Raw genomic sequence first — 27,556 nt, forward strand, 5'->3', positions numbered from 1 at the left:
TTATTTACAAACTATTCAGCAGCAACCACATGTGTGCTTTTACCTCCAACTCTATCTCTATGCTACCGACTAATAAGGTAGCCCATGCTACTCTCTTAATGGTTACTAAAGATCATGTGATCTTCCTTGACAAGATTATTCTTAAAGATACATTACTCACTAAATAAATCATAATTACTATGCCGAAGAAGTCAGGCTCCTCCATGCTCAGTAACAGTGACTGGAGGCTGTTTGGCAGGCCAGACAATGCACCCAATATCTCATTGTGCAAGTGCTCTTCTGTATGCTGCCCCAGCAAAGTCCTCATCTGTGTCCCCTGCAGCAGAACTCATCTGTGAACTCACTCTGCAGGGAGCTGGCAAATGAACCATCCTTTACCTCATGCCCACATGACTTACCAAGTGCTAATTCCAATTCTCTAGCCTCTAAGTTACACACAGCACCTGTATCTGTATATGTATATGAGGGCTCCCTCCTATTTGAGCAGCCTCTGTCCAACAGAGAGACCCACCAGCAGCATGGGCCATTATCGCATGACAATTTCTGCTTGGCCTTGAAACTATTACCCCCTCCCCCTTCCCCTCACACAGGCCTTCCTTGACAGGCCCCGGCAAGCCCACCTAACCTATCTTCACCCTGGGCTCCAGGGACGATCTGCAGCCTGGGCCTCCTGCAGTTCAAGCAATGGTCACCACTCCCAGTGGCGTTGCCAGTACTGGAGAGCTGGTGGCTCCTGATTGGTGCTAACCATTGCCAATCAATTAAATGTCTGGTTAACATTAAATTGGGTTGAGGAGGGTGGCCACAAATGTCAGGTCAAGTGACAAGCCCTCCTCATCAGCGTTGTTCTCATTCTTCCTCCTGAGGCTGCTGTGAATGGACAGGCAGCAGTTCCTAGGTATCTAAAAGCAGAATATAAGAAAGGTAAGGTTGAGGTGAGGGAAGGGAGTTGGGTAGGGAGCAAGAGGCTCATGGTCACACTATCAACTGTTAGCTCATAAGGCCAGATAGCAGGTTAAGGATGATTTGGGAGTTGTGAAGGACATTAAGGCAGGAACATATAGGCAGAATTTACACTCCCCCTGGAGCTGGCCTGGGAGGTGGAGGACCTGTATAATCGGGCAGGCAGATACGTGGTGGAGATCTCGTTATCTTCCCAACTCACTCCAATAAAACCCGGGGTGGGAAAGGTTGAGGACAGCCTTCCCATCAGGAGGCCAATGGAGGCCCTTAAAGGTCACTTCAGGATCTCATCCGTTAATCGTCCAGTGGCTGGCAAGAACCATGCCATGTGGGCAACCCATCAAGTAAACCCTGTGTGAATATGCCTATGGCCTGTTGGTGAGAGGGGTGTGTAGGTGGAGAGGTCCCTCCTACCTGTGCCCAACAGAGTGACCACCGGCAGCATGGGCCACCATTGCATGATGACCCCCGCTTACCCTTAAACTATCCCCACTTCCCTTCCCCCTCACTTGGGCATCCCTGGCAGGTCCCGGAAAGCCCACCTAACCTATCTTCACCGCAGGCTCCAGGGATGACCTGCAACCTGGGCCTCCTGAAGTACCAGCAATGGTCACCACTCCCAGGGGTGCTGCCAGTACTAGAGAGGTGGTGGCCTCTGATTGATGCTAACCATTCCCAATCAATTAACTGTCTGAACAGTGTTAATGCAGGTCAAGGAGGTCCTCGAATGGTTGCGGCAGAGTTGTCACTGGCTCTCCAGCCAGTAGACGGGCCAACCGCAACGATTATTAAATTCTGGCCATTTTCATGTTCTCAGTGTTCTCAATGTTCACAGTGATGCCAGATGATATAGGTTCTGTCACAGCTGGTCCCAAGATGCTGAAAACCTTTCCCTCCATAGCTCTCAGGAGATTCAAATGCCCTTGGCCCCAGGGTTCTGCCCTACCCCTGACTATTATGCACCACCTTGTCCTGAAAGAGGGAGGGCAAACAAAATCACTGATTATGCAGCACAGTGTTTGGGAGATTTCCCAGCCATAGATGAAAACCTGGAGATATGTGGATGCATTGAGACATGCTTATGATGCTGCTAGCTGGTAGGTGGGATTTTCTTGCATCCGTTCATGAGGTGTGAGCACTGATAGCAAGTCCAACTTTTATTATTTAGCTCTAATTGCCCTTGAGAAGGTAGTGGTGAACCACCTTCTTGAATCACTGCAGAACATGTGGCAGGCACATCCAGGATTTTGAACCAGCGACAGTGAAGGAGGGGCAATATATTTTCAAGTCAGGGTGGTGTGTGAGTTGGAGGGGAATGTGCAGGTGGTAGTGTTCCCATTTGTCTGCCTTATCCTGATCCAGGGTAAATTCCCAGGATGCTGGTAGTAGGGATTCAGTGATGGCAATGCCATTGAATGTCAAGGGGAGATAGATTCTCTCTTGTTGAAGATGACCATTGCCTGCCACTTGTGTGGTATGAATGGTACTTGCCACTTATCAGGGATGGGTAATAAATGTTGGCCTAGCCAGCAATGCCCACATCCCATAAACAAATAGTAAGAAAATAGCCCAAGTCTGAATATTGTCCAGTTCTTTCCACATGTAGGCACAGATTGCTTCAGTAGCTGATGGGTTGCAAATGGCACTAATCAGTAAACAACTCTACTTTGGGCCTTATAACGAAGGGAAGGTAATTGATGAAGCAGCTGAAGATGGTTGGGCCTAGGACACTGCCTGAGGAACACCTGGACAATGATGGCCTGGGCTGAGATGTTTTGCCTCCAACAACCACAGCCATATTCCTTTGTACTAGGTATGACTCCAGCTAATGGAGATTTTTCCCTTGTTTCCCATTTACTTCAGTTTTGCTAGGGCTCTTTGATGCCACACTCGGTCAAATGGTGTCAAGGGCAGTTACTGTCATTACACCACTAGAATTGAGCAATTTGTCCATGTTTGGACAAAGGCTGCGATGAGATCTGGAGTCAGTTGGCACTGGCAGAACCCAAACTAATCATCAATGAGTGGGTTATTACTGAGTAAGTGCAGCTTCATAGCACTGTCAGTGGCACCTTCAATCACTGTACTGATGATCAAGAGCAGTCTGATAGGGTGGTAATTGGCCGGTTTGGATTTTTCCTATGTTTGTGGACAGAAACACTTCGGCAATTTTCCACATTGTTGGGTAGATTGTCCACCACCATTCGCGACTGGATGCAGCAATTTTGGTCTGATCTGTTCATTGTGGGATTGCTTAGCTTTGTTTACAGAGGTTACAGATTGTGGTTGTATACTGTTGCTGATGGCCTACAGTGTCTGAATGCCCAATTTTGAGCTGCTAGATCTGTTCTGAATCTTTCCAATTTCACATGGTCTTAGTGCCACTCATGATGGAGGGTGTCTTCAGTGTGACTTTGTTTCCCTAAGGACTGTGTGATGGTCACTCCTAACAATTGTTCATGGACTGATGCCTCTGAAACAGGTAGATTGACGAGGATGAGGCCAAGTAGGTTTCCCTCTTGTGCTGGTTCACTCGCCACCTTCACAGGCCCGGTCTAGCTGATAAGTCCAAAAGGACACGGCTAGTTCAGTCAGTATTGGTGCTACCGAGCTACTCTTGGTCATGGACATTGAAGTCACCTACCCAGAGTATAGTCTGTGTCCTTGCCACCGTCAGTGTTTCTTCCAAATGGTGTTCAATGTGGAGGAGTACTGATCATCAGCATAAGACCATAAGGCGTAGGAGTAGAAGTTGGCCTTTTGGTCCATTGAGTCTGCTCTGCCAATCAATGAGGTCATGGCTGATCTGATAATCCGGAAACTCCACTTTCCTGCTGTTTCCCCATAATCCTTGATTCCCTGACTGATTAAAAATCTGTCTATCTCCGCCTTGAATATACTTAATGACCCAGCCTCTAGAGCTCTCTATGGTAAAGAATTCCATAGGTTCACTATTCTCTGAGAGAAGAAATTCCTCCTCAGCTCTGTCTTAAATGGGCAACCCCTTACTCTGAGATTATGCCCCCTGATCCTAGACTCACCCACAAGGGGAAAGAATCTCTCAGCATCCATCCTGTCAAGCCCTCTAAGAATCTTATGGGCAGAATTTTCTGCCTGTCAGGTGGGGGGAGCTGGAGTGGGCGCGGATCCGATCAGCGCCTGCAATCGGGTCCACGGTGCCATTTTACACGGGCAGGCCAATTAAGGCCCGTCCAGCGTATTTGCCGACTCCTGTGAATAGCGGGAGTGTGTGGGCTGCGGCGGGCATGCACAGACCGCTGGGTCCAATGGCGACCCGGCAGTCTGATTAAAGGAAGGCCTGACAGCCTCATGTAGGCTGCTCACAATGGCCAGTTCGAGGGCGCACCACAGGGAGTTGGCTGAGTAGGCCAGGCTGGAGGGAAGGGCAGAAAAGCAGTCCAGGCTGCAGGGTGTGTCACAGGAGCAGGGCAGGCTGCAGGGTAGGCCAACAGGGGCCAATGCGCCCTTTGCTTTTCAGATGAATGCCTTGCTGCCCTCCTCGAGGAGTGCCAGCACGGCGGGAGGTGTTGGTCCCCCAGGATGGGAGGAGGAGGCCCCCCCACATGACCAAACCTGCCTGGGAGGAGGTGGTGGAGGTGGTGAGCTCCCGTGATGTGGTGCGGAGCACCTGGATCCAGTGCCATAAGTGCTTCAATGATTTGTTGTGCTCTGGAAGGGTGAGTACCATGCTGGCATTGGGCATTTAACCCAGCAGGTAACCTTAGCCTTTGACGCCCCCCACCCCCCTGCTGCAAGTCTTACTGTCATGACTGCATTGAATCATGTTGGGCATTTTTCCTACGCTGGGTGGGCAAGCAGATAGTGCCCATGCTTAGATCAGCCTGAGTGGGTCATGAGGAGGTGAGTTCTCCCCTGCACCATATATTGCTCTTAGTTGCACAAGACTAGTCTGGAGGAAACCTGCAGGAGATGCAGCTAGGCGCACACTCAGAACTCCAACACATATCCTATTCACGGTGTTGAGATGGTGGAAGGGGAGCCTCAAGGTATCGTGGCCAAGAACCATCTGCTGCCCTCGATGCTGCACGTAGTTGCGCCTCCTTCCTATGGGAGCAAAGACCGTGTGTTTCCTAAAGTGATGTACGCAGAATGTATCCAAGGTGGCCGTTGGGGGGGATTGGGAGCAGGTGTACTATCTATGTGTGAATGATCAGCAGGGGTGGGGAGAGGAGGCACTGGAGGCCTGATATGGGCCACTATGGCTGGGGTGTGGTGTGCATGTGCAGAGTCCATGTGCAAATAGCTGTAATGAATGGTGTTCTATCTTTCTCAGGAGAAGAATGTTCATAATGCATCTGAGCATTTGAGGACTGGAGGCGGCCAGGCTCACGTGATGATGTTAAACCGCATCAAACAGGAGGACCTGAAGCTTGAGCGATGCCATGCATCCAGGTCAACTTTGTCGATGAAGCTGGGCTGGAACCGCCAGGTATTTGAGACCAACAGTGAGATCCACTATGTCCTCCCAACATCCATAGCACTGATGATTGTTTAATTTGTTATTGTTGCAGCATTGCTCAGTCACAGAGTGATAGAGTCAGAGGTGTGGATCATAGAAAAAGGTCCTTCGGTCCTTCGAGGATGCGTACGTCAAACACCTTCCTAAGTCTCCTAATCCCATTTCCCAGCACTATGCCCATGGCTCTGTATGCCGTGGCATCGCAAGTGCACATCCAAATACTTATTACATGTTAGGAGGGTTTCTGCATCCACCATCCTTTCAGGCAGTGCATTCCACATTCCCAACACACTGTGTGTGCAAAAGTTGCTCATCAGATCCCCTGTCAACCTCATGCCCCTTAACTTAAACGTATGCCACATGTTTACTCATCCCTCCACCAAAGGGAAAAGTTCCTTTCTGTCAATCCTATCTATGCCACTCATTAGTTTATATACCATCAATCATGTCACCCCTCAATCTCCTCTGCTCCAGGGGAAATAACCCCGGTCTATGCTATGTCTCCTCATAAGTCAAACTCTCCAGCCCAGCCAGCATCCTGGTCAACAACCTCTGCACTCTCTTCACTCCAATCATATCCCTCCCGTGCAGCGCATTTCAGAACAGCACACAGAACTATAGCTGTGGCCTAGGCAGCATTTTCTGCACTTGGAACATGACCTCTCTGCTCCCATATCCTATGCCTTGGCTAATGAAGGTAAGTGTGGAATTTGCCTTCTTAAGCACCGTATGTACCTGTCCCGCAACCTGAAGGGATCTGTCGACATGCACAACAACGTCCCTCTGACCCTCATTAATTGCCACGATCCTACCATTCATCATGTATTCCTGTGTCTTGTTTGTCCTGCCCAAGTGCATCACCTCACACTTAGACACATAACATTCCATTTGGCATTCATCAGCCCATCTGACCAGCCCGCCTATATCCGCCTGTAATGTAAGGCTATCCTCCTCAATATTTGCCACCCTATCAATGTTCGTGTCCATTGGTTCTGGAAGGTTGAGCACATAATGAGCCAGGGGGAAAGGGATGAAGTGTGTCACTGCGTGCACACTAACTGATCTACTGTCCTTGTTGATCATTTCAGCATCATCAGAGCATTGCCGTCAGGAAGAATTGCAGATGCCCCCTCACACCTGAGAGCCCTCAAGTGTCACCTGCATCACACCATTTCTGTGAGGCAGGCACCAGCACAAATTCTAGCACCTCGTTGGGCATTGGAACATTGGCTAGTGTCCTGGGGCACAGTGGAGAAGGCACTTCACAATCGCTGGAGGAGCTGGCAGAGACAGAGAGTGCCGAAAGTGACAGCAGCCAGAGGACTGCAGGGGACCAGGCACATGCTGAGTCGGTGCCTGATGATGTGCCTCTGGAGTCGTCCGCAATGCAGCAGCTGCAGGAAATGCGGCCAGGTGTGCGGGAGTATCTGGGAGTGATACATGAGGCTGTGCTTCGCTTGGTGTCCGTGGTGGAGGAGTCCACACCGAGCATCAGTGATGCAATGAGCCTCATGGCAGAGGGTCTTGCTTACTCTATGGAGAGAGTGGCGACTCTCGAGAGGGGCCTCCAGGAGAACAATCAGGTCCTACTGGGGTTATGCTTGGATCTGCAAGTCCTCACAGCGTCAGTGGCCACAGCTGGTCAGTGCCAATGCGGGAGATGGTGGGGGCTTCAAGCTTCCCAGCTCATTGCCCATCCATCCATGATAAGCAGGGAGGTCCGGGGCAGCCTCACATCGGTGCAGCAGCTACCTGTCATCTCTGCGGGCTCCCCTCAGAGCGCTCCGGATGAGGGCACCAGCTGCTCCGCCCCTCTCTCAGTGACCGTGTCATCCGGTGAGGCTGCAACGACTGGGGAGATGCCAGCTGTGGAATTGGCCACTCCCACCCAAGTGGGTCCAGCACAGGCTCCATGGGCCAGAGGACGACTGCCAAGGTCATCGAGGTCACAGGACAGCAGAGTCAACAGGTTGGCTCAGATGCCACTCCGAGCGATGGGGCAGCACCAAGACATAGCACCCATAAACAAAAGCATAAGGCACCCTAGGCATCCCACGGGTTTTTCACTGGTGCTTTTGTGTTGGCCCAAGATTAGGTCCTTATAATTTTTTTTTGCTTGCTTTACGTTTTGTTTTGGAATTGAGAGAACATCTGATGTTTCAAATAAAAATCAGATGTGTTACCATGGCTGAGGGAGGCTCCTTTGTTCTGACTGTGTATGTTTAAGAGAAATGTCATGAGTGTTTCTTTGGACATTCAAGTTTATATCCAAAGCCTTTGGTTGCAGCTGGTGACCTGGCAGATTTAGCACTTAGATGCCGAGTATGGAAGCGCCAGGCAAGGCTGGTCCTGCTGATCCATTTGTGTGGCGCTAGCTGTAGGTTCGTTGGATTAAAATCTCCGGGTGTCCCTGCTTCCTTGGTGTAGTCCCGGGTCAGCATCTACCCCCTTAGCATTTCCCTGTGCTTCCCCATCCTCAGAATCAGTGCTGGACTCATTCTGTGCAGCTGCAGACACTGCATCAATGACTTCATCATCCACTGCGTCCCCCCTTTCCAGCGCAAGATTGTGGAGAGCGCAGTGCGCACCCACTATCACCGACACACGATCTGTGGGGTATTGGCGTGCACCCCCTGAGTGGTCCAGGCATCGGAAGCGCATCTTGAGAAGGCTGATGGCTCTCTCCACCACAGGCCTTGTGGAGGTGTGGCTGCTATTGTACCACTGCTCAGCTTCTGATATGGGATGGCGGAGAGGCGTCATGACCCACCTTCTGAGGGGATAGCCCTTGTCACCCAGCAGCCATCCGTCAAGCTGGGCTGAAGCACTGAAGAGCCCCAGCACCTGGGAGTGTCTGAGGATGTAGGCGTCGTGGGAGCTGCCTGGGTACCTTGCACAGACTTGTAGAATCTGCATCCTGTGATCACACACTATCTGCATGTTCATCGAGTGGAAGCCCTTCCTGTTGATGAAGGCACAGGGCTCACCAGCTGGCACCTTGATGGCCACTTGTGTGTGCAGTCTATTGCACCCTGGACACGGGGGAAGCCAGCAATGGCCGCAAAGCCTCTAGCTCATTGTGTCTGGCTTGCCTGGTCGCAGTGGAAGTGGATGAAGGTCAATGCATGCCTGATCAGAACGTCTGTGACCTGTTTGACACAAGTGTGGATAGCTGATTGGGAGACACCGCAAAGATCACCCACCGAGCCCTGGAAGGAGCCAGAGACATAGAAGTTGAGGGCAACTGTGACCTTCAGAGCCGCTGGCATGGGGTGTCCGCCCACACAGTTAGGGGCGATCTCAGGCCCAATCATCTGACAGATATAGTTCACTGTCTCCCTTGACAGATAACTCCTCCTTCGGCACTACACCTCAGTCATATTGAAGTAGCTGCTTCCCCACTTGTATACCCTGGCAGCAGGATAGTGGCGTCTTCTGCGGCCCCTTCCACCTTGGACAACCTCTTGGCCCTTCGCCCCTTGTGCCTGCGCCTGTACTCCCAAAGGTGGCTCCCCTGGAGGCTGAATGTGCACTCCTGGCCTCCTCTTCATTCTAGCTCTCCCTTCCTCCTCAGAGGAGCTGCCTCCAGTAGACATGTCAGAACCCTTATTCAGGCTATGGTGAGACCTCCAGAAAGCTGCAGGCACAATAAAGATTACTGTCTGCAGAGTGCTTACCTGAAGGTTCAAAGTACTCAGAAAGCTGCTGTTGAAATTTGTTCTGAACTGCTGCAGATCACACAGGCAAGTTTAAAATACTTTCTCCAATAAATACTCATCAAAGCAGATTGACAACCCCACTGAGCCCTCTTGTCCCGCCAGTGGACAAGGTTCATAGAAAAGTCTCTTACCCGCCTGCCCATTGCGCCCACGTGCCGACCCAAAGATCGCATGGATGCCTAAAAATTGCCATCGATTGACGATTTAAGGGCCTTAACTAGCCCATTAATTAATGCCAGGCACGCGCTTCATCGCACGCCTGCCCAGCGAAATATTGCAATGGCGCGCGGTGACATCGGGACGCTCACCCGAAGCCATCATGCGTTATTTTACCCATGGACATGTGGGGCCCACCCCCTCCCAAGGGCCCACTCACCCCCCTCTGGGGCCCACCCGCCCCCCTCCGGGGCCCACCCCCCCGCATATCAAACTGAGAATTCTGCCCTATATGTTTCAATAAGGTCACCCCCCAGTCTTCTAAACTCCAATGAGAACATGCCCAACCTACTCAACCTCTCATAAGAAAATCCCCCCATACCTGGGATCAACTGATTGAACCTCTTCTGGACTACCTCCAATGTCAGTATATCTTTCCTTAGATAAGGGGACCAAAATGGTTCACAGTATTCTAGGAATGGCCTAATTAGCAAGACTTCCCTATTTTTATATTCCATTCCCCTTGAACTAAAGGCCAAAATTCCATTTGCCTTACCTATTGCCTGTGGAACTTGTATGTTAGCTTTTTGTGATTCATGAATGAGGACCTCCAAATCCCTCTATGCTGTAGTTTTCTGCAGTCTTTCTGCATTTAAATAAGATTCAGCTCCTCTATTCTTCCTACCAAAGTGCATAACCTCGCATTTTCCCACATTATATTCCATCTGCCAAGTTTCTGCACACTCATTTAAAGTTGTCTATATCCCTCTGTAGACCCTTTGCATCATCCTCACCACTTGTCTTCCCTCCTATTTTTGTGTCATCCGCAAACTTGGCGATAGTACATTTGCTTCCCTCATCTAAGTCATTAATATATAGTAAATAACTGAGGTCCCAGCACTGATCCCTGTGGCACTCCACTAATTACAGGTTACCATCCCAAAAATGCCCCCCTTGTCCCAACTCTCTGTCCTGTGTAATGTGTAATGAAGCAGGTTTAATAAATGGCCTCAGATTAAAGGAGCCCCAAGGAAATCGTAACCATAATAACGGTAGAATTTAGCATTCAGTTTGAGAGTGAGAAACTTGGGTTGGAAACAACTGTGCTAAACTTAAATAAGGGTACTTACAATGGAATGAGGGCAGAGTTGGCTGGAGTGGACTGGGAAAGGAGTTTAGCAGAAAAGACAGATGCTGGACAATGGCAGACATTTAAGAAAATAGTTCATGATTCTCAACAAAGATATATCCCAGTGAGGAAGAAGGATTCAAAGAAGAGGATAAACCAATCATGATTAACCAAGCAAGTTAAGGGTAGTATCAAATTGAAAGAAAAAACATATGATGTGGCAAAGATTAGTGGTAAGCCAGAGGATTGGGAATGTTTTAAAAACCAACGAAAGACAACCAGAAAAATTAAAGAGGGAGAAAATATATTTTGAGGGCAAACTAGCAAATAATATTAAAAACACACAGTAAGAGCTTCTTTAAATATATAAAAAGGAAGAGAGACGCCAAAGTGAACATAGGTCCCTGAGAGAATGAGGCTGAGGAAATAATAATGGGTAACCAGGAATGGCAGAGGAGTTGAATAAATAATTTACATCAGTCTTCACGGTAAAAGACACTAATAGCTTTCCAAAAATACTGAATAATCAAAGGGCAAAAGCGGGTAAGGAAATAAATACAATAACTATCAGTAGAGAAAAAGTACTAGGGAAACTAATGTGGTTAAAGGCCGATAAGTCCCCTGGACCTGCTGGGTTGCATCCTAGGATATTAAAGGAAGTAGATACAGAGATAGTGGATGCACTGGTAGTAATCTTCCAAGAATCCTTAGATTCTGGAAAAGTCCCAGAGGACCGGAAAACTGCTAATGTTATACCTTTATTCAAAAAGGGAGACAAAAAACAGGTAACTATAGACCAGTTAGCTTAACATCTGTCATTGGGCAAATGTTAGAGTTTATTATAAAGAATGTAATAACAGAGCATTTCAAAATGCATAATATAATCAAGCAGCGTCAGCATGGCTTCATGAAGGGGAAATCATGCCTGACAAATTTATTAGAATTCTTTGAGAAGATAACAAGCAGGATAGATAAAGGGGAACCGGTAGGTATAATATATTTGGATTTCCAAAAAGCGTCCGTTTTTATATTACTTGCTAGCTTACCCTCAAAGCTTATTTTGGAGGTTTCCTTGCCAGTGTTTGACCTGGTGCCATGACACTTCATGGGGTCCAGGAGCAATGTTGTGGATTCCAAGGGCCACTCCCTCTCAACTGTATAACACTGTGCTGCTGCGTCTGGTGGATCTGTCCTGCTGGTGGGACAGGACATACCCTTGGATGATCCTGGAGGTGTTTGGATTTTGGCTGCATGGTACCATTTGATGAATTTTGATATATCATTTTATATCATTTGGATATATCAGGTTTTTGCTTGACTAGTTTGTGGGGCAGCTCTCTCAATTTTGGCACAAGTTGCCAGGTTGATTCCAAGTGACCCATTCAGCTTTTTCCTTTTCCAACTTTTCTATGGTAGTTTGATACAATTGAGTAGCTTGCTAGGCTATTTCACACAGCATTTAAGAGTCAACCACATTTCTGTGCATCTAGGGTCACATGTAGGCCAAACCGGATAAGTGTGGCAGATTTCCTCCCTGAATTTAAATTGCCCCAGCTGCTGTGGTGGGATTTGAATAGGGCATTAGTCCAGGCTTCTGGATTGCTATTATGGTAACATTATCACAAATGGATAAGATGGACTATCTGCTTGTTAGATGTGAATCCTCAGTGCTGGTAACTGAGTGGTGGGGGTGTGAAGCATTGAGCAGTGTAAGAGGTTGATGGAGCAGTGGGTAGCAGATGTCATGTGAAGATGCATTCACCGACATTGACCACACATGTGGTCATTAGATTTCTTGTGCTACTGCAGCCAGGTCCTTGAATCCAGACACCATGAGTTGACCTCCGTGGCTCACTGCTCCCACTTCTTTCTGAAGATGGCCTTTGAACTCCCTGGCCCCCTGCAGAACCATGGCATCTCTCCTCCTGCTCAGCTTCCCCATTAATCCCTCTAGTACTATATCCATCACCCTAGAACCATCTCTCTTTCCTGGTATTCAATTACCCATCCTTTAAATTCCACCAGTTTTATTCAGTGGAGTTTCCTTTAAATGGGTAGCTAACATTTAAGAGCAGGCTACAATTGGTATCTGCATGATATCATTGGCCCTTTGCTGAGCACAGAATCAGCACAAAAAAGAAGCAGCATGGAATCTGCTTAGTCACATGCTTCAATCATGCAGTTTAAGTGGGGACTCCATGCTGCCCACTTCATTTGGAACCAGTGCAGGCAGGTCCTGAACCATGACTGTCATGCACAATAAACAGAGCACATTGATCTCCAGCCCCAGGACTTTACGAGTATTTTACATTTCTCACGTTTTCACCTAAAATTCAGTGGCTTTATTGGAGGCTAGACATTTTTCTTTTTGATGGACCCATTCTTGAGAATGACTTATGTCACCTTATTCATTTCTTCTTTTGCAAAATGAAGTTAGATTGTGCATCTACACTATTAACTTCACAATGAGGTTTTTTAAAAAAACTTACAGTGTAGAAGAGATGTTTAGCATAACACAGAAACAGTTTATTTTAACAAATATTTTACATATCCTTATATACAACATTTACAATTGCTGAACAGACAAGGTGAAGAATCTGAACTAAGTCTATCCCAATCCATTTTATTTCCTAATCTGTGATTCCAGTCAAATCCCTTTATTCTGAAAACTGATTGCTTTGAAGATCTCATAATTTTTTTTTTTACTAAGTAATCTCCTTATAATTGTATAATATCTTTAACCTGGGAAATTAGAGCACAACAAAATAATTGCTCCTTCTCCACCCACACACCACACCCCTCCCACCCCAAAAAACCTCCTTTTCTGAAGATAATAGAAGGGTCCAAAACACTGGGATGGCTTTGTTGCACAATTGTGGTAGAAGTTATGAAAAGCTCTGTGCAGTCCTGTGCCTATTAGTATAAAATATCTGTAGCATAACATACCAAATCGCACTGAAAAGTTCAATACAGCGCAATATTTCAAAGGGATGAGGGGGCACCAAGCTCAGTGTGCCAAATTTTGGACTCATGCTAGACGTTCTTCACATAATATGGGATCAAAACCTGGAACTGAGTTCTGAGTAGGGTTATGGAGACGGACACCTGGAATCATTAAAGAAACAATTGAATGCTCTGCTGAGAAACTGTCAGCTTTTCTAGATGGGCTAACGGGGTTGAGTTGAATGTCCTTCCTTATCTGCACCTATTTTCTGAGTTTTTAGCTCCCAAGGTACAAGATTCAGATACATATTTCAAACAGGAAAAACCCTTATGTTGGTCTTTTATTAAGACCAATCTCTTTTTAAACAATATGTTCTTCCACAAATTTATTCATGTGATAGTTCAGTAGTTTCTTTTTAAAAAGCAGGTTAGAAAATGAGATTGAAAGCTCTAGGCTCTCAAATAACTGGTAATGTATCTCTTCTTCAACAGTAGGAGAACCTTGTGACCCTTTTTTCTGGAGAGCTCAGTGCAACTTTACATTTACTAATCTGACTGACTCTGTGGAGTGATTTTTATTTTCCTGGCAGCTGTTACTGACAGCATTTGATATCTGTGGGTTAACTCCTCCACAACTCTGAGCACCTCTTATTGTCATTTACTCTGTAATCCCTATTCACATGACGATGCCATTAGGCAGCTCCACTTATACAATCTGGCAGTCCCCTGCTGCTCCACTCTCCAACGCTTCCAGCCCTTGGCAGACAAGTTTCTTATATCTTCAAGACTCCACTTATAGCCTGTCTGACTGGAAACTAAGTTGGGATTCAACGTTACCCTTCTCCTATTCTTGATCCCCTGAGAAGGGAATGCGATGAGAAATAAAAACATAAGGGCCAGGATTTTACAGCCCATCTGACCTTGTGGGATATTACGGTCCCACCGAACTGAATTAAGATTTAAATGGTTTGCCGCATCCGCTGGGGGGAGACTCACCGTGGCAGGGCCATAAAATCCTGGCCAAGATAAAGGGAATAGAAAGCAGGTCCATTATCCACTATAAAGAGACAAAAGATAGGTGCTGATGTTTTAGATTTGCATCCTTCATTAGAACTGAACGCGGTAATTTTAACTCAATATGGCATAAAATTAATGCTATTGGATCAGTCACGCATCTTATACCCCACCTGATTTTATTTTCCATTAAATTCACTAAGTGCTGAACTGAGACTGCGCAAGATCCTCAAGAAAGGCTCCTGTAGCCAATATACAACTGTCATTCATCGATCAGAGTTGCTTTGAACCCCAGCCTGTTGCTACATTCAGCCCTTGCTATTTCTGTTCATGTGAACAAATTATCCCTTGTTTTTTTTTCTTTGATGAATTCATTGGTCATACAGCTGGTATTAATACAATTTATCAGCAGTGATCCTGTCTGTTTCCTGTTGAGTTGGTTAGATTAAAATTAGGATCTTAGTTACAGGACAAGGCCATTCAGTCCCTTGAACCTGTTCTGCCATTCAATTAGGTCATGCCAGATATTTAACCTAATCTCATTTACCTGACTCTACTCCGTGTCTCTTAATAACCTTTGTCCCAAGGACATGAAGATAGAAAGAAATGTTAATAAGATAGGGAAAAATTTTGATGAGGCTGCACACCCTCAAAGACATTTCTCTTATGGAGGCTAAGTAATCTACTGTGTATTTCTAGAATCTTATGTTTTTATTCCAGATTTCCAGAATTTGTAGTTTTTCATTTTTGAATGCTATTAGATGGTAGGAATTTTCTATCTTTCATTGGAGCAATTAAATAGAATGATTTAAGAGAACTTTTTTTTCTTTCAGTTTCTGAGTGTAGATGTCCACTCCCCCTTTGGCAATTACATGAAGCATTTAACAGAAGTGAGCTCAATATGGCAAATTCCTAGTGCTGATCTGCATCCCAAGAGTTAATGCATTCCTGGCAATGGCCTTTAAATAAAATCTTTAATAAAATGTTTTGTGAAATTAATGACATATAGCATCATTACTTTTACTTCCATGGAATGACTGTAGGTGATGTGAATCATATGTGGTATAGCTGGAGAATGTATTAGTTCAATAGTGTTCTATCATATTTAGCACCAAAAGCAGCTGCTCACCTGCTTATCTGATCTCCTCACTAGAAAAAGTTTAAGAGGCAAGAATCCATATGACAAAAGGGGGTGAAATGCTTACAGTGTCTAGAAGTAAGACTACAGCTAAATGATACTTGTGTGAATGAATTTGACCCAGAGGGATAAATAGGTAGGGGGTTAATATCACTTATCATGATAAAACGTGCATCATTGGCTTTTCTGGCTCTTTTAATTCTTATGACTCAGGTTTTTTTATACATAATCAAGACCAAAAAAGGAAATAGAAATATTCCTGATCTGATAACTTATCTGTTACTGTAGGTAGGACTCCATCAGCAAGAGGTTGATATTGCACTGTGCAATAACAATCATGGGTTAATGCCTTTGTTAAAATATCAGAGGAATTTAATCTGAACGTATAAATGCATTATGCACAGTGTAATTTCAACCCCATTAGTTAGAATAACTTTTCGAATCCAAGTTCTTTGAATGCAAGATTGACACAATTGGCTTAATTCTGGTTATCTGATTGTTAATATATAATTTATAAGTTTTCTTAAATGAATAGTTAGTGCTTGTACTACTGTTGTTCATGACAGAAAATAATGCCTTTATCTTTGGTAGAAGCGAAAAATTGGGAAAAAAATTGTTTTTTCTGACTTCTTTTTGGTTTACTTTCAATATGTTTTTGCAAAAAAGTTGAACTCCTTTATTTTAAAATGCAACATTTATCCTTCAGTTTTTGCTCCCTTTCTTAGCTGGCAGGAGGGAAATTTAAAACAAAGAGTTAACTCTGAAATTTTGACACAAATAGTTATAGTTATAATGCTTTTCATTGTATAATCAAACAGCATATTAAAACTTCCTGGAGTCTTTGACTAGTAGCCCTCCTCAATGGCCTAATGTGTAAAAACATTGTTCAGTGTGACACTAAACCTTCAAGACTAATATGTCTCAGGTTCTATTCCTATTCAGTGCTGAGCTAGCAGAGGATGTTCTAATTAGTCCCTGTTCCCCTAGCATTGGAAAAGGACAAAATCAGCATTGGGCTTTGCAAAGTGGAAATAGTGTGTATGCATGAACCGCAGGTGAAAATAGAATAGGCTTTGACTATGATGGCAACCCCCACCCCAGTAGCTTCAATTGCCTATGACACTCACAGTCCAGCACGTGACAAATAATAAGTTAGGTGAGGTATTAGAAACTGTACCTCACTGAGATTCAATGCCTTCAACGGGAAGAGAAGAACTGACTGCTGAATCCAGTTACTTTGCTGGATTCTATCTATTCTAAGGATCTCTATCTAAGACATGATTCTTTTCTCTCTCCTAATGATTTTGGACCTGGCATGTACTTACAGAATTTTCTGGTTTTTTTAATTTCATATTTCTGGCATTTGTTTTATCACCTGGGTTAAGTTAAAAAACCTGTTCTTTTCTCACCTTCACTATGTGAAAAAAAATCAGAGATCAACGGGGCAGCAATGGTATTAGGGGAAAGGTAGCAAAAGGACATATATCACAAATCAATTTGGAGGTCCCATTGATTTAAAGGATAAGACAATTTTCAGATGGTTGCGCCAACCATAAACCATGCCTACACCTGCTCACATTTTCTATTGTGCCGAAAAACAAATTGGAACAGAATAATTTTCAGGTTGCTATTTAGTCAGAGAAAGCCGGAGTAGAACCAGTTTAGGCTGGATTAAGATGGAATGAAGAGCTACTGCTCCTAGAATGTTCATCCAAAAATTTCCTGAAAAATTGCAAACGATTGCTGATGCTTCTACAAATGGCACAAAATGAGCCCAGTTTTAACTGTGTCAGTGAATAAGTTTTGAGTGAGGTAAAATCTCACCCAGTATTGGAAATACACAGCAGGTCTGTCAGAATCTTTAAGAGGCTAATATGTTGGTTGTAGGTTCTTTGCTTGTCCTTACAAAGGCTCCCTATCCAAGGCGTGAATCTGTCTTTTCTCTCCTCATGACTTTGGACCTGGCGTATACTTGCAGTATTTGCTGTTTTTTTATTCATATTTCTATCATTTGTTTTTATCATATTTGACATTTCTATTCCTGAGTTAAATCAAAAACCTGTTTTTGCTTGTTGTCCCAGAATAAGCACTCCTGCGCAATTTGAAAAAAGCAGTTACCTGATAAACCAGTGCAATAAATGTAATAATAATTCCAACAAAAAGAGGAACATTAGAATGAGGCAGAAATTTCTATTTGATTAGAAATTGAAGATAATTTGGACATACATCATTAGGATTTGTGGAACTGTCCGGCAGCTCCACAACAGTTTCTAAAGGTTTTTACAATTTGATTTTATAGGGGTTTGTCATCGCTATCCCTAGGATGCAAAGTAAAATCAAAAATTGTAAAACCAAATTATAAATCTTAAGCCTATAAATCATTATTGTTCAACCAAAAGACAAAATTGGTGCCCATGAAGGTGAAAACCACTTCTTCAAGATACCAATATCGGTGCTTAGACCCTGTACACTTACAAAAGGCTGAGAATTTTTCCTATTTGTTTAAAACTTCAACACTACTTTCATATATGATGAAGCTCTCCTATCCTTCTGAATACAGAAAAAGTTGATGCCTGCTCCTGTTAGACTTTGCCTCCAAGATTTCTCTCACTTCCATTGCGATCAACTCCATCATAGAAATGCCCCTTTCAACTTTCCTGTCTGGTTTTGCTCTCAGCTCCAGAAATATCACCCTGCACATTTTCCAACTTCCCTATATTTCTACTGCATTGAAATCAGGAATTCCTTGGAATCTCCCACAACTTCAAAATTATGAAATTTCATAACCCTTTAATTGCTCCTATAACTGACAGACTTTTAAAATTCAAGCTGGGTGTTATATTTCTTGGTTTTACTATGTTTTTCTCTTTTACTCTTTTTTTAACCTCAGGTCCTGTATTTTGGCCTTTAACTCTTCACAATTGATTTGCAATTATAAAAAAATAAGGGTTACTCCAGGGGTGAATAAAATCACTTGGTATTCTTCTTAATTGTATTGGACACAGTGCTTGATTGAAAGAATTGCTGTCAAAATATAAACCAAAAATTGCTGAAAACAAACCAATGTGGTGGCATTATTGTTAGAAATACAATATATTCTGTGTCTCTGACAGAGTCTGCAATTTTCAAGCTGCCTATTTTGATTGTACGTTCACTTCTTAATTTAAAAGAAATCAACTTAGTCTTTCAATCGGTCATTTCTAGAACCATATTGGTCTAGTTTGCATCTTATTCCTCGCTGGTAAAGTTTTGGTGTAATAAAAATTTGTCATTTTAAAGTTTTTGACAGGTTACAAGATTGTCGCACATCAGTCCACTCCTGCTTAGTGTTCTGCAAAGCTTGGGTCTTCTGTTCATCTACCTGGACATAGTCTACCCGCTCTTCCAGCATGGATGAAAGGAATGGCTTCTGTGTATAAGACCAAAAGAAGCAATCTATTAAATGCAAAGCAAGATGTATCATCTCTTTAATTCGTACAATTTCTTACTCTCTCTCATATGCTTTTACTCTTGCAAATTCTTTCTTTTACGTTATCTCACTATCTTTTTTGTAATCATGCACATTCTCTCACTCTTTATTGTTTTCTGTCTTACAATTTCTCTTGCACTCTCAGACTCTCTCATAAGTTTTGAGTGAGGTAAAATCTCACCCAGTATTGGAAATACATAGCAGGTCTGTCAGAATCTTTAAGAGGCTAATATTTTGGTTGTAGGTTCTTTGCTTGTCCTTACAAAGGCTCCCTATCCAAGACTCACTTTTCCTAAACCTTTCTCTCTCGTTCCTTTCTGATGTTTACTCTTCTTAGTTTACTGCAGCTATGGGAATTTTGAATTGAGATTTAGTGCAGTTTTTTGGTGGCGTTATTTATGAGTAACATGTTCGATTTGTACTTTCACTCAGTTATAATTGCTACATATATTACAAATTGCAAACTGATATGCATTAATGTTACCAAAATCTGAATAAATACCTTCTGAACAGGAGAGGGAGATGTTGCATTGAAATCTAAGGCTAGATAGTCCAGGTTTAACGTTCGGGGCCAGTGACTGCTGCCATTACCATTATATACGGAGCTAGACCGTTCCTGGGGATAAAGATATCAATTAATCAACTTGAGGGATTAACGTATTTCACGACAATTATCATTCATTCAAAAGCAAAATACTGCAGATGCTGGAAATATGAAATAAAAACAGAAAATGCTGGAAATACTCAGTAGATCAGACAGCATCTGTGGAGAGTGAAACAGAGTTATGTTTCAGATCAATTATCTTTTATTAGAACTGTAAAAAATTAGAGGTATAACTGTTTCTTGAAAACAAATTTTGTTTCCTAACATTCCTGTGAAGTGCCTTAGGACATTTTCCTACTTCAAAGGTGCTATTTAAATGCAATATGTTTTTATTTTTAAACAATTACAGAGGCACATTAAGAAGTGAGGGGAGGAAAGAACAAAAGGTAAGGTCTAAGATAGTTTGGAAGGCGGGAGAGATTAAATGATAAAAGGGGTGAAAGTGCAAGGCAAAAGGAGATGATAGCGTGACAGCGAAAGAAACAAAAAGTAAGTGTAGAGGAGGTATAAATGGCAACAGCAGAATCATTATTAGCAATTGCAGTTCAAAATAAATGGGAGCAGTAGATATGATCTGAAATTGTTGAACTCAAACATTGAGTCAGGAAGGTTATAAGGTGCCTAACTGAAAGCTGAGGTGGTGTTTCTTGAGCTTCGATTGAGCTTTGATGGAATAGTGCAGGAAATGGAGACAGAAAGATCTGAGTTGGATTGGGATGGGGAATTAAAATGGCAACTCAGGATCTTGCTTGAGGACTGAAAGGAGGTGCTCAGCAAAGGGATCATCCAATCTGCATTTGTTTTCCCCACTGTAGAGAAGAACAGCAAATAATTTGTAATAAATTGTACAAGTAGATCACTGTATCACCCAGAAGGAATATTGGGCCCCTGGATGGTAGCAAGGAAGGAGATGAAACGGCAGGTGTTGCATCTCCTGTGCTTACGTGGGAAGGTGAGGTGGGAAGGGGGGCAGGTTTTGGGGGTGATTCTGGAATGCAACAGGATATCACAGATAGAACGATCCCTTAGAAAGGCTGGAGAGGGAGAGGAGGCGAAGATGTGTTTGGTGGTGGCATCTTGCTTGGGGTAGTAGAAGTAAGGGAAGTGGGACACAGTTGAGGGCCTTGTCAACCACAGTGGAGAGGAATCCTTGGCTGAGGAAAAAGGAAGACATATTGAAAGCACAGGTGTGGAAGGCAATATCATCAGAGCAGATGCGGCAAAGGTGGAGAAACTGGAAGAATGGAATGGAGTCATGATAAGAAGTAGGCTGGGAGGAATGTGTAATAAAAGTGAGAGAGAGGGAGCTAATTGTAGATATTGGTTGGCAGCCTACCCTGAAGACATAGCGAAGCTGAAGAAGGAAATAGAAGAGTTGAATTTAGATCATATGAAGGCGATAAAAGGGTGGAAATTAGAAGCAAAGTTAATGAAAGTTTCTAGTTTGGGGTGAGAGCAGGAAGCAGCACCAATACAATCATCACTGTACTGGAAAGAGGTGAGGGAGGAGACCTAAGTAGGACTGAAACAAAGGATACTCCAGATTTTCCATGAAAAACAGGTATAGGTAGGACACACATAGGTTTCCATAGTAACACTCATTATTTAGAGGAAACGAATGGAGTCAAAGGAGAAATTGTTCAATGTAAGAATAAGTTCAACTAGAAGGATGAGGGTGGTGGTGTCTGGGGACTGAGTAGGCTCCATTCAAGGAAAAATCAGAAGCCCCCAGGCCATCCTGGTGAGGTTGAGAGGTGTAGAGAGACTGAGCATACTTGATGAAAAGGAATAGGTTAGGGAAAGTGATGGAAGCTACCAGAAGATTCACAGATGTAGGTCAGAAGAGACTGGACAAGGAGAGTTGAGATCAGAAGACATCAGATCTGCGGGACAAAACAGCTTGAAATGATGGAAGTACTAGCGTAGTCCTGCTTGTAGATCTTGAGAAGGGGATAGATGCAGGCTGTGTAGGGCTGGGTGGGAACTTTAATTTCAATAACTGCTTCTGACAGTATACGGTATGAAGAATTCCACACCTTTATCAAAGAAAAGCTCTAATCTGAGATAAGAATCTGTTTTTAATCTGTAGTGGAGATGATTACCAGGATTTGACCACAAAATCCCAAGAACATTTTTCTTTTTAGGAATGAAAGAAAAGTCCATTAGACTAAACAAGCCCCACAGTTTTTATAAGCCAACCTCGCATTCTCATCATAAACCAAAATCACTTCCCTATTCGGAAGCAGATCAATTGTCTCTTCAGTGGCCTTCCACGCTGATTTGTTCAATATTTGAATTGCTCTGGTTGAAAAAAAATCCCTTGGCCTCCCTTATTCCTTGTTTCCTATATTTTAGCTTTGATGCACGTAAACTCAGACGCTTCACCACAGTAAATGATTTTGCTCATTGATTATTGATTTCTGTCCTCATACCTGGAAATTGCCAGTTGGGTTTTGCATTATTACTGTGGTTACATATCATTTTCTTAGCGATATTTTTACAACCTAAACATTATACTAAGACTATGATTAGCAAGGGATTTTAAGTCACAATATGGGTGCAGCAAGGATCAATTCTGGGGCAAAATGTTCTATGCTCCAGGCAGGAATGAAAAACACCCAACCTACAATTGAGTTTTGCCAATTTCCACGCATCTGGGATTATGCCTAAAACAAGTGTGAGGCCTCTTGCATACGTTAAGAAGGGGCTTACTGCTTTGTCAAGAACCCTTTCCAGGATTCTTGCTGCCCTGAGCACAGCAGCATTATTCTGTGCATTTCCAAAGGACATCTTCCCCATGACTGGTTCCACTATTCTACAAGTACTGAACTATGACCATATGTGTGGTTTTTTTTTACCATTGGTGTGTAATTTTCATCGCTCTCCCCATTGAGGGTGCTGTAAAAGCTCCTGGCTGAATTACATTGACTCTCTGGTGTGATGCAGTTGGCCGTACTCCACCTGCTTCAGAAAAGAAAAGACAAAGAATGGCTAAAGATCTCAGCACAACAAACAAAATTGAAGAATTATACATGGAAACATAGGAACAGATCATTCAGTCCCCTAGCCTGTTCAGCTTGTTCCACCATTCAATCAGATCATGGTTGATCTGTACCTCATCTCCATTTACCCACTTTTTAATCCAGATCCCTTGATATTCTAACCTACAATCTTAACATTTGAGTAAGAATCTTGACAGTTTTTCTTTTAAAAATCTAAAATAAATTCAGCAAAAAACTGTCGGGTTAATTAATTGCTCAGTGAAACAATAGTTTCCTTCAATTCTGCTCCAGAAAGTAGCCAGAAGAGGAGCATAGCCAATATATTCATGCTTGATCACCAAAATCAGCCAATAGTTAGATCAATCAGACATGACAACTTGATAGGTGTAGGCAACATCCATTATGTTGCTGAGCCATATATCTCAGTCAACTCCTGGTCTGTGCTGGGTTAGTTGATTTCAATTAGGATGGATGCTTCGGTATTACTATTGGTCCTCGTATCCCAGAGCTAGAGAAAGAAGGGGTACTGTCTGCAGTTCAGTGGATGCCCTCTAAAAGGTGCAAGTATATTGAGTTAGAATCAGATTCTGACTTTCTGTGATATCTTCTATGGCAAAATATCCTAATGCCACTGAATGTCTAGCTCATGTGTGGTGAATAGCCACTTTATTCAGGTGTGAAAGGCATATGTGTCCTTGTAAAATTAGTGTACCAATATTTGGTTCCTTAGGGAGAGGAGGAAAGAAATAAGGAAAACCGGGGAAAAATACTTTGGTTTGCAGCTTATAATGTCTTTTAAAGTTTTAAAGGCCAGCATTAATTGCCCTTCACCAACTTCTTTAACCGATTCAATCTGTATGTTGTAGGTACACCCACAGTGCTATTAGGTATGGAGTTCTAGAATTTTAACCCAGCAAATATGGAAAAATAGTGATATTTTTCCAAGTAAAGATGGTGTGTGACTTGGAGGGGGGCCTGTGTTCACAAGTGTCTGCTATCCTTGTTCTTCTGGGTGTCAGAAGTCGCCGGTTTGAAAGTTACTGTCAAAGAAGATTTAGTAAGTTGCTGCAGCATATTTTGTAGATAGTACACACTCCTACCATGCTGTAATGGTGGTGGAGGGAGTGAATGATCAAACTGATAGATGGGGTTCCATTTAATCAGGCTGCTTTATCCTGGGTTGCGTTGAGCTTCTTGTATGTTACAGGAGATATACCCATCCAGGCAATTGGAGAGTATTCCATCATACTCCTGACTTGTGCCTTGTGGATGATAGACAGGCTTTGGATGGTCATTACTGCAGTTAGGAGGTGCAGAATTCCTAGCCTCTGACCTGCTCCTGTAGTATATAGCTGGTCCAGTTAAGTTTCTCATCCATGGTAACTTCCAAGATGTTGATAGTGGGAGATTCAGCGAGGATAATGCCACTGAACATAAAGGGGCGATGATTAGATTCTTTCTTGTTGGAGGTGGTCATTGCCTGGCACTTGTGGGTTGCGAATTTATTTGCCACTTATGAGCCCAAGCCTGAATGTTGTCCAGATCTTGGAGGCACGGACTGCTTCAGTATCTGAAGAGTTGTGAATGAATAATCCTCAGCAAACATCCTTATTTCCATTCTTATGTTTTGGAGGAAGACCATTGAGGAAGCAACTGAAGATGGTTAGGCCTAGGACATTAGCCAGAGGAACTCCTGCAGTGATGTCCTTCAGTAGAGATAATCGGCCTCCAACAACCATAACCATCTTCTTTGTGCTAGGTATGACTAGAGCCCAGTGGAGAGATTTTCCCTCGATTCCCATTAACACCAGTTTTGCTAGGGCTCCTTGATGCCCACACATGGCCAAATGCTGCCTTGTTATCAAGGGCAGTCACTCACACTTCACCTCTGGAGTTCAGGTCTTATATCCATGCTTGGTCCAAAGTGTAATGTCTCTGAAGCCAAGTAACCCTCGGTGGAACCCAAATTGAACACTGATGAACAGGTTTTTAAAAAATTCTTTCACGGGATGTGGGTGTCACTGGCTAGACCAGCATTTATTGCCCATCGCTAATTGCTCTTGAGAAGGTGGTGGTGAGCTGCCTTCTTGAACTGCTACAGTCTATGTGGTGTATGTACACCCAGAGTGCTGTTAGGGAGTGAGTTCCAGCATTTTGAAGGAACAGTGTTCCTCCAGAGTTCCAGCGACAGTGATGTATTTCCAAGTCAGGATGGTGAGTGGCTTGGAGGGAAACTTCCAGGTGGTGGTGTTCAAGATCAGCTATAATCATACTGAATGTTGGGGCAAGCTTGATGGGCCGTTTGGTCTTCTCCTGCCCCTATTTCTTATGTTATGTTTTTATATTCCATGGAATTTAGAAGAATGAGAGGTGATCGCACTGAAACATCTAAAATGCTTAATGGGCATGATAGGGTAGATGCTGGAAGGATATTTCCCCTGGCTGGGGAATCAATAATTAAGAGTCACAGTCTCAGAATAAGGACTCGGTCATTTGGTCCTGAGGAGAGAAGGAACTTCTTCAATCAAAGGGTTGTGCATCTTTATTCTCTAGCCCAGAGAACTGTGAATGCTCAATTGCTGAGTATATTCAAGGCAGGGATTGATAATGTTTTGGATACAAAAAAAATTAAGGGGTATGGAATAGTCTGGGAAGGTGGAATTGAGGTGGAAAATCAACTATGAACATGTTGAATGACAGAGGAGGGTCAAAGGGCCAAATGATCTACTCCTGCTTCTATTTTTTATGACCCTATGTACTTAGCTTTCACGCATTGGGAGGAGTCAGTATTATTTTATATATTGCCCCTCACTCATAATGAGGGGTAGTTTACCTATACATGCATGCTTGTGACACCATTTTTATCAATAGATCACAAAGCTCCTTGTCTCTGGTACTGATCTGAATAGGCTTGCATGCTGTGCGAAAGAATCTTACACAGGGCAGTAACTCAGGCACTGCATGCCTATTTGCTGGGAAGGGAAAATCGGCTAGGGCTTCTGTTTCTGATTTCCATCCAATGACAACTGCTGTAAATGACAGTGAGTGAACATCAATTGAGAACAGAATCAGGCTTGGTGGTGATATTCATTATGGTCAGATAGTCTGCTGACATTCTAACTGAATGTTATGATCTTATTCTGGCAAATAAATTAGTTACGATAACACCAATCAGGAAATCCAGGCTTCATTCACATTGCCAGTGTACCAGAGAGTTGCTAATGAGTATGGAATTATACCCCACCAATGGTAGTTACCCTCAGGACTGGAAGGATGTAAAGCGGAAGAAAGGAAAAAGAAATTTGTTCATATGAGTAAGTATACTTACAAAGGCATACTCCATGTCTTGCTGACACAAGAATGATTGTAGTGTCCCCTGATTGTCGAGAGGCTTGTCAGATCTAAAGGTGGCGGTTTGACTGCAATTTAAATCACAACGAGTGAGCAGATAGATTCATTAAATGAACTACGTTGAGAAGTTTTCTCATGCTTTCTTTTGATTTTACAATACACCGGCAGTCTTTTTTTTTTGGATGCCACAATTTCTAAAGTTTCAAACATTTAAATTTTCAGCCCTAAAATGTTGAGCCATGATCAACCTTTTACCTCCTGAAAACACAATCTGGAGCTATGATAATTTCCGAGCATTACTCCAGCAAACTATGTCGGAAAATGTTTCCCAATCACCCCTGCCACTTAGTGTGTTAACAGTGGACGTGAAATGTTTATTCTAATAGTGCATTATCATTTTAGTTGTAAATTAGGAAAATTACCTGAAATTACTAAATTGCTGGCCTGAATTTTTCAGGTGGTGGACGGGCTCGGTGGGAGCAGGCGGGGGTGGTCGTGGAGCCAATCGGCACTCGTGATCAGCTCTGTGCCGCTATTTTATGCGGGCGGGCCAATTAAGGGCACAGAGCTGACTTAGGGAGATTGAAGCGGTTTTCAAATAAATAAATAATTGGCCCTAAAATTTATTTGAACATATCCTCTCACGTGTCTGTGCCACATGACAGGGCACATATTTTTATATTTCATTAAAAAATTTAATTTAATTAATAAATGCTTTAGGGAACCTCATCCCACTCGTGGGTGAGGTTTCCTAAAAAACATGAAGGCTGCTTGGCCTTTTTGCTCGCCCGCCAACCTTAACGTTTGACAGCCAGCATCAACAATGACCTTAATAACTTCCTTAATGGCCTTAATGGGCCGTTTAAATATTGGCGGGTGTGCAGCCAACTCTGGTGCGTGCCTGCCAAACAAAACATTGCGACACAGCACAATGATGTCGGGATGCACACCTGACCTCACCACGCGTCATTTTTCACTTTGGCGTGTCAAGCCCGACCCTGCATGCCGAGTGAAAATTCCTGCCCACTGTTCTTTCTACGTAACTCCCTCTCACTGCTTCCTGCTCGCCATCCCTCTCACTGCTTCCCTCTGTCACTCATCACTTCCCTCTCCTGACCCTCCTGCTCAATCCCTGCCACTCGCCATCTCTCTTGCTGCCTCGCCCATTCCCTCGCTCACAACTGAAGAGGGGCAGTGTGGGAGGTGGCAAGCAGTAGCAGTGAGGTGGTCGGGGGAGGGAACCAGCAATCAGGAGAGAGTGGGAAGGTCGGGAGAGGGAAGCAGGGGGTTGGGGGGAGTGAGTGGGAGTCTCCATTTTCATTTTAGTGCGGTAACTGCACATGCTCCAAGAGTCACACTGTGACTGTTCACGTTCAGTCTTTTTTTAAGCAAACCAGCACTTCCCTTCCCCGATCCTGTCGCTCGCCACTGCTCATAACTCTCCTGCTGGCTGCCTCCTACTTGCCATCCCTCTCCCGACCCTCCCACTCAGTGCCCCTCCCACTCGCTGCTTCCCTCTCCCAACATGCCCACTCCCTCCTGCTTGCCGGTTCCCTCTCCCGACCAC

At 43.9% G+C, this 27,556-nt stretch overlaps 1 protein-coding gene across 3 annotated transcripts in view; it reads right to left on the minus strand.

The window, feature by feature from the left end:
• Positions 1-12,972: 12,972 nt before the first annotated feature.
• gab3 (GRB2 associated binding protein 3) overlaps positions 12,973-27,556 on the minus strand; it is a 147,926-nt gene continuing 133,342 nt past the window's right edge. For 2 of the 3 annotated variants that reach the window (XM_041195976.1, XM_041195974.1), the window contains exons 7-10: positions 25,967-26,057; positions 22,495-22,600; positions 19,535-19,648; positions 12,973-18,972 (exon numbers count right to left, since the gene is read on the minus strand). In XM_041195976.1, the coding sequence (XP_041051910.1) occupies positions 18,832-18,972; positions 19,535-19,648; positions 22,495-22,600; positions 25,967-26,057 (452 nt within the window). In that variant the 3' untranslated portion in view covers positions 12,973-18,831. The remainder of the gene's footprint in view (positions 18,973-19,534; positions 19,649-22,494; positions 22,601-25,966; positions 26,058-27,556) is intronic. The other variant, XM_041195975.1, reaches the window with a different exon arrangement.

Source organism: Carcharodon carcharias, chromosome 9 (assembly GCF_017639515.1).
Source record: "Carcharodon carcharias isolate sCarCar2 chromosome 9, sCarCar2.pri, whole genome shotgun sequence".
NCBI lineage: Eukaryota > Metazoa > Chordata > Chondrichthyes > Lamniformes > Lamnidae > Carcharodon > Carcharodon carcharias.